The following is a 7,693-nucleotide window of genomic DNA, read 5'->3' as shown; positions in this document are numbered from 1 at the left end:
CTCACTCTTGTTTGGGGCTCCAGAGAGAGAGGATGAAGCTTCATCAATTTCTGTCCAGCAAGAAGAAGAAGAAGCCATTTTGGAGGCCACAACAATAGAAGAACAAAGAAAACACCAGGAATCAAGAAGATCGTAGAGCTTGGTTAGTTTTTGTATACATAAAGTTAGATACAAATGTAAACTAGATTTTAATTTCTATTAAGAGAAATTATTGTATCTGTATTCTGATTGTCTAGCAACCACACGCCCTGAGATTAAGAGTCTCTCTCTCTCTTTTTATATAATAAAATTAAGAGTCTTTTTATATTATACAAGTTAAATATAATTCTATTATCCATTTGATATTAGTGTTCTTAATTTGAACCCAAAGTTATTCTTTCATATTTGAAAAAAGTTTAAAAACTATTCAGATTCTTTTTATTTTATTTTTTAATTTTTTAAAATTATTACAATACATTTATAAATAATTTTTGGCATACTGGAAAGTCCTACTTTGACTTCTGTCAAAGCAGCTCTGCAACGTGGGGCGAAACGTTGGCTCAATCAAAATAGACGTTGTTGTTGTTGTTGATTGTTGCTTTAAAGGCATAAAACCCTCTGGTCATCAACGCCTATGGCATGATAAAAGTAAAAAAAAAAAATGATAAAAATAAAAAATAATGTTGACCATGGTTTTACTGATCGTTTTATTTCTTTCAATTTACTCGGAGAGCTTTCATCCCACTTGGCCTGCCATCTTTCTAATATTTGTAATTTAAGGGGTGTACTGAGTTCTGATGGGATGAAAACGGCGGTGTCTCGGCCAGTCTTAGTTTGTCTGCGAGCTCGATACCAACAAGGCCAATGTCGCTTGGAGCCCATATGAAAATAATGGCCTTACCTTGTTGTGATAGTTTTAGAAGAAAAGATTGAATTCTTATGATGAGTGGGATACATGTTTCTCAAAATTTTTAGAGAGCTAAACGAATCTGAGATTATTACAATAGTCTTCTGAGTTATTGAAAAGCAAAAATGGAAGGCTGATGCTATCATGTGGAGTTCGGCGGTGTACGTAGAAAACAGTTTCAGCCAGCTCTAATTTTGAGCTTGACAAAAGAAGACTCTTCGAATTCCGTTAGATAGTTTTATGTCTAAATAGCCTGGGAAAGGTTTGGTAGACTGAAACTGCTTGCTATTTAAATAAAAAATTCTGACTTAATACTTAAAATTATGATTTTTAATTATTCTCTTACCCTCTAATTACTCTGACAGCCTTTCTTCTTTTCTCGGCAAGCTTCTGAGCTAAAAATCTTCTAATCCACTTCTCTATAACAATAGCTGCAGCCCGCAGTGCTTTGTATTTCCTCCACTGTACCATACCTCGCCAACGGCTTTGAATCAAAGTTGCCAAAGAGTGTTTGCGCTCTTGAAATTTATCTTCCAAATAGAACAGGGTTTTAGCAAATCTTATGAAAATCTTCGTTCTGAAAAATAATTAATAATTAGTTATTGGTAAATATTAGTGTGGTATAATATGAGTGCCCATTATTCTGAATGTTAAGTAATTACAAAACAAAACTATAGATAAGTATATTCAGGTGCAAATAAAATAGAATACTTTAGTTTTTTGAGATAATTTTATTAAGTTTTGTTAAAAAAAAAATGTTTTTTGGCAAAAATCTGTATTTCAAAAAATACAAGCATTCTTTTTTTTATACTTCATCATTTCAGAGTAATATTGTTAACCAATTTATACCAGAAACCTTTTTACATCAATGTGAATTTGGAGTAACATCACTGAAAAAAAAACTTGAATTTCAAATAACTTGAAATCGAATGAAGCTCTAAAAGAAATCGGAAGATCATTGATTGACTGTATGTAATATATAAACAGAAGATGGACAGAGTACAGCCAAAATAACTAAAGTAGTAATAAAACTGTTTATTATAAGCCAAATTATCACCTCACTTTGCAGTGCTACATCAGGGCTAAAAGAAATACAAACAAATAAAATAATTTAACAAAGTAAGAGAATAAATAACAAGAAATAAAAGTGAACTAAGATATGACTAAATATGATTTAAAATGAAAAAAAAAGTGTTTTCTTTAATTTACTTCGTTTAGTTTTATATAAACTTTCACATATTTTAAATCATTTTTAGCTAAACCTTAGTTTATTTTTATGATTTATATTTTCTTACTTTGTTATGTTATTTTAGCTGTTTGTATCTCTTTTAGCACTGCTTAGTGGGACGAAATGATGGCTCATAATAAATAGTTTTATTACAATTTGAGTTCTTTTGATTGTACTCGGCTTATCTCCGTTTTTATTATACTTTCTAACTGTTGTGATATTAACTGGCAGACAGATATCTTTCATATAAAAAGGAGCTAAGTATTTGTAAAATAATTTTTTCTCCTTAACCGGATATATGTTTCTTGATTTTGACATAGGAAATGATTTTTTCGTGAAATGGTGAATAATTATCAGTTTGAAGAGATTATTTAAACATTCAAGTTATTTATGGATTAGACCAAAAAAAAGCTACTTAATTAATTTTTTAAAAAATGGCTGAAAAGAAAATGTGTTTGACAGCCCAAAAAACAAAAATTAACTCAATTAGTGCTTTCCTGGAAACCAAATTAGATTTAAGTGAACATTTTGTGTATTTACTCAATACTTTGACAAATCTCTTTCTTTTCTTACTTTGTAACATTATTTCTGAAGGTTCTTTGTTAATAATGATACCCATTAAATATTTTTAAAAGGAAAATAAGTTATAAAAGAAACAAAAATGGCGTGTGGTAATGATGGAAGTGAAAAATGACCTTGAAATTGAGGGACAGAGGTTTGTTGAAAATTGAAATTTAAAAAATAGGTTTCAATAGAACTAAAGTCATTATCCCTCTTTACTTTGTTTAGATTTCTTATATTGTATATAGGAACAAGATAGATGACTATATGAAGTAGATTGTGGGAAGATAGTCCAGGCAGCGGTCAATACAGGCAGCGGTCAATACAGGCAGTGGTCAATACAGGTATCAAAATAGTAAAAGAAAAGTATTTTGGTACCTTTATTGACCCGGACTATCTTCCAACAATATATTGTATATAATTCTTTCATAGAATTAAAGACATTTATGCAGAAGTATAAAGTTTATTTTTTCTTTTAAATTGTGGAGGTGAAAAAACTTCCAAATATAATATCAACTATTCTATATTTTGTTTGTACTACGTTTTGGGACAATTATCCCATTGTCATGCACCTTTGCAACCTAAAATTGTAACTATTAAGTTATCATTAACAATTTTTATCTGTGTTATATATGTATATTTAAATTTTTTTTAATCATATTTACCACATATTTGTCATATTTTCACCTCAATAAAAATTAAAAAAATTAATATAATCAAACTTCCTAAAATAAAATCCAATATATTAAGTATTTTCTAACTATTACAGTAGCAATGACAAATTGATATTTAAAAATTCTATGAACTGGACTATCAATATGTATAGAAACATTAGAATGAATCAACATAAGGAAATAGTTTTTCAATTCTCTAGCTTCAAAGTGAAAAAAAATTGAGACTAAAAAGGAAATAAAAGATGGCAAGAAAACTTTTCTAATTATAAGTATTGTAATATGCTCTTTTTTAGTAAATAGTATATTTTGGTGTATAAAGGGTTTTTAATATGTTTTATTTTATGTATCATTTTAATATTCATTTGTTTTGTTTATCCAAAAAGCAAGCTAACCAAGTTTCATTGTTTATAATAACTTTGTGATACAAAAAAAAAACCAAGATGGCGGTACGTTGAATCAAGGCCACGTTGAGCAGATTCAAATATCATAAAAACTATTTTAACTCGTCCCCTCATAATTGAAAATATAGAAAATTAAAGGAAAAATAGAAATCAACAAATAGTGCAAATGAATAATATTCAGAAAATAAATCATTTGGAAAAATCCCTAACTGTTGTGGGACAATCAATGTTTACATGTAACCTCAAGGCAGGTTTTCGTTTTGGAGAGGTGAGTCGTTGTGTGGAGAGAGAAGAGAAAGGATGTCTTGAGGATGAGGAGGTCCTCATAAATTTCTGTCCAGCAAGAAGAGGAAGCCATTTTGGACGCAAGGACAGAACAATAAGAAAAAAGACAACAAGGAATCAACGAAAGAAGATCGTGAACTTGGTTAGTTTTGTTATAACTAAATTTGAATACATTGTAAAATATATATTAATTTAAATTTAGAGAAATCATTGTGTCTGTATTCTGATTGTCTAGCAACTACACGCCCTGAGATTAAGAGTTCTTTTTGTATAATAAAATTATATTATCTATTTGATATTAAAATTCTTAATTTGTTATCTCTTATAAATGAAAAAAGTTATAAAACGATCTAGATTCTTTTTATTTTTATTTTTAATAAATAAAAAATTATTACAGTATCTTTTAATATAGTTTCTAATGAGATCAGTTTTATGTAATAAACAATAATTAAAGGCAAAAAGACACTACTAAATAAAATGAATAATATTTCATAAATGGATTTGATAATATGTATTTTAATTTTTGTCGAGCAGAATTCGACTTTAGTCACTTTCCTGAGAACAGAACCCAACATCAATACAAGGACTGCCTCTAGTAATTCCAGAACTTGAGCAGGTTTACGTTTAAGACTAACTTTAAACTATAAAATACTATTTTATTTGATATTTTATTGAAAAATTACAATGTTTGGCTGTTTGTATAAAGGGGGAAAAAAAATCAAATTTTATAATGCAACCTTAATAAATAATATTGAAATAAAATAAACATTTTGAAACTCACTTTCCTAGCCTGTACTCCTCTAGCGTGCACGACTGATTTAGAAGTATTTGCTCAACGCCATCCCTTGGATGACCTTTATAAAATGGCCAGGTGGCAGGTGAAAGACTTTTATAGCGATAAAGGAATTCTTCATAATTCCGCCTGTAAGCGAAACCTGCTCTACGTACTCTGAGATTTTCCATGAGGCCAAGGTACTTCACTTGATGCATTACCACATCCCGAGAAAATAATCCTGCACAAATTATATTTTAAAATTAATTAGTAAAAATTTAAAACTGTACTATCTAAAACACCATTAATATGAATAAAATATTTTTTAAAGTAGTAAAACTTTTCTAAAATTTGAGCCTTTACATTCTATAGTTCCCAAGAAGCATTTTTCAAATACCATAATAGGGGTATTCATGATGTTGTGTTAAATGTTAAATGTTTTACCATGTTAAATGTTATAACTATAAGATTGTGAGCAGCTCTATTTAAAGTCATGTTAAACGTTAAATGCATAAGAGTCCCTAGCGGATTTTCTCAGCAACTTGTTGTATAAGCCTTTATGTTTATAACCTTCCTTCCAGACCCTCATGTTATTGTTTACTTCAGTTTTGATTTAAGTAATTAATTACAACATGCCTAGAGTGAGTGAAAAGTGGAATTTATGTGAAAGTTTAGCTTATGAAATGAAAAAATAACTTTATTCTGGGACATATGTCCCTTAAGAATAATTACATGGTTCATATAGTGAGATTTTTATCTGGCGAGCGTTTACAAATTTTCAGATAGTAGAATGAAATTACATTTTTTTTCTCAAATGTATCATTAAAATTATCCATTCTGGCTTAATAACAGGGATATGAATACCACAAACACACGAAAGAACTGAGCTGCCACAACAAAAATGGCGGCGATCTCAAGTGGTCTATTGTGTGACGTCATTCTCCATTTAACAGACCAAGTAACAGACTCTCAGCCATGTTAAATGTTATTTCGTTTTACCACGGTAAAAGAAGGCAATTTTTTTCGATTTAACATGAGTTTTTCCATTTAACACGCTTTAACATGTTAAACCAAAGATCATGAATACCCCAAATATCTTTCCAAATTATGAGAAATCAAAGTTTTGTGCATTTATCTTGGCAAATATCATAGAAACTGTTATATCTACTTTGAAGAAATTTTAGAATAATGATTATACCTGCTTTTTTAATATGATTTGGCTTGATGCACCTGATGTAGCTGGGCTCTTTGGTCATCAATATAGTCATCAAACCATTCAAACTGAATTTAAACTGCGTAATTGCAGTTTCTGGGCGTTTCTTACTTAGTAATTCGGATTCTGGAAAGACAGCCTAAAAATAAAAATAAATTAATTTGAAAAATCAATTTCAATTTAATCCTAATTGCCTGAAAAATATATATTTTATACCTTGGTGATCGAATTGCAAGTGTTACACATTACTTTCCGTAGATCACGGAAAAGAGGATCGTTATTTTTATCTAAAAAGCCATTTACATCATAAATCACATCACCAGCGTAGTGCACAAGAGCGAAGTCCTGAAATAAAATTTTATGTCACAACTAATTTATGGTATTGAAGGATAAAGCTAATTTAGTGAAACCTTTCCATAATGGATAATCAAGAGTCGAAAGATTCTGTTACAGAGAAGAATCAACTTGAGAGGAAATACAAGTGTTTATTAAAAAATGTTTTTTTAATATAGAATTTTTTTTTGAGACCTATTTATATATAAGACATAATATTTTCAGAATTATATAAGAATGTATGAACATTATTCTTTATTTGCTACTTTAAGGCAATCAAGCCATATAGTTTTAAGATGAAGTAAAAAAAAAAATGGGCTTTTATACAGCCAGTTTATCAAGTGCCTCTGTACATACTAACTTTACTGGAATCTAAGAGACTTAATTAAGATTAAATGAGAGAATAACAGGTTTATACAAGTTAAAACCTTCATGGAAAATTACCTGATCCTATTAAAAACCGCATTTCAATTCTACTCTTTAGAATAAATCTCTTATTTGATAAGAAATACGGAGATGGTTGGAGGTGCAGTGAAAATGGAACAAAAATAGTTTTTAACTATTGCCGATTGCAAATCCCACTTTACAGGGCTTTATCAGAACTAAAAAGATACATAACAACTAAAAATATGTTCACAATGTAAGATAATAAAGTAAATTACGATGGGTTTAAAAATAGTGTAAATATAAGTATGTAATATGTAATATATTATATAAAAATGAACGAAAAGAAATAAAAATAGGATGTACAACAATACAAGTAAAAAGCAATTAACATGAATTATTAGATTTTAAATAAACAGGAGACATAATAACTACAGATAAGTGTAAACATGTAATTTATGTCCAATTTTCTTGTTAGTAGAGCTACCATTTTAAGGTAATTTGAAGTAAATCCATCCAATTTACTTCTTATTACCATATACGGTAATTCTACCAACAAAAATGACAAATCCCCATCCCCACAATTATTATAACTTAACTAATGGTTATCTTAATTTTCATTAGTGTCCGTTTGGAAGGGTGAATTTATCTAGCAAAGGGAGTCTATTAGGAGAGGTTTCACTCTATCTATATAAATATATTTATAGATAAAATTTTACATTTCTTCCTAAAATCTTTTTCATCTTGCTCTCTGCTTTTGTGTGATTGATGAAGTGGTTGTGACCTGATAAATTATCAGATAATTTGTTCAAGAAAGTCTGATCTGACGTATCTCCAGGTCGTAAACATTCTTCGTCTAGTAATGATATTATTCCTGAAAAACAAAAAATTATAAAATGTTCTGCTCGATTTTGAAATTTTATATTCTAAAATATTATCTACGAAAGGCAATATAA

At 29.0% G+C, this 7,693-nt stretch overlaps 1 protein-coding gene across 7 annotated transcripts in view; it reads right to left on the bottom strand.

Annotated features, from left to right (window-relative positions):
• Myo61F (Myosin 61F) overlaps window positions 1–7,693 on the bottom strand; it is a 234,738-nt gene that overhangs the window by 4,575 nt on the left and 222,470 nt on the right. For all 7 annotated transcript variants that reach the window (XM_067047550.1, XM_067047544.1, XM_067047545.1 and 4 more), the window contains 5 exons: window positions 7,457–7,611; window positions 6,237–6,365; window positions 6,006–6,159; window positions 4,817–5,048; window positions 1,233–1,463 (listed from right to left, as the gene is read on the bottom strand). In XM_067047550.1, coding sequence (XP_066903651.1) covers window positions 1,233–1,463; window positions 4,817–5,048; window positions 6,006–6,159; window positions 6,237–6,365; window positions 7,457–7,611 — 901 coding nt within the window. The remainder of the gene's footprint in view (window positions 1–1,232; window positions 1,464–4,816; window positions 5,049–6,005; window positions 6,160–6,236; window positions 6,366–7,456; window positions 7,612–7,693) is intronic.

The sequence above is a fragment of the Halyomorpha halys genome, unplaced genomic scaffold, assembly GCF_000696795.3.
Source record: "Halyomorpha halys isolate HHAL.00 unplaced genomic scaffold, Hhal_1.1 Scaffold72.1, whole genome shotgun sequence".
Classification (NCBI taxonomy): domain Eukaryota; kingdom Metazoa; phylum Arthropoda; class Insecta; order Hemiptera; family Pentatomidae; genus Halyomorpha; species Halyomorpha halys.
The sequence above is the reverse complement of the archived record's forward strand: the minus strand, read 5'-3'. Positions and strand labels throughout refer to the sequence as shown.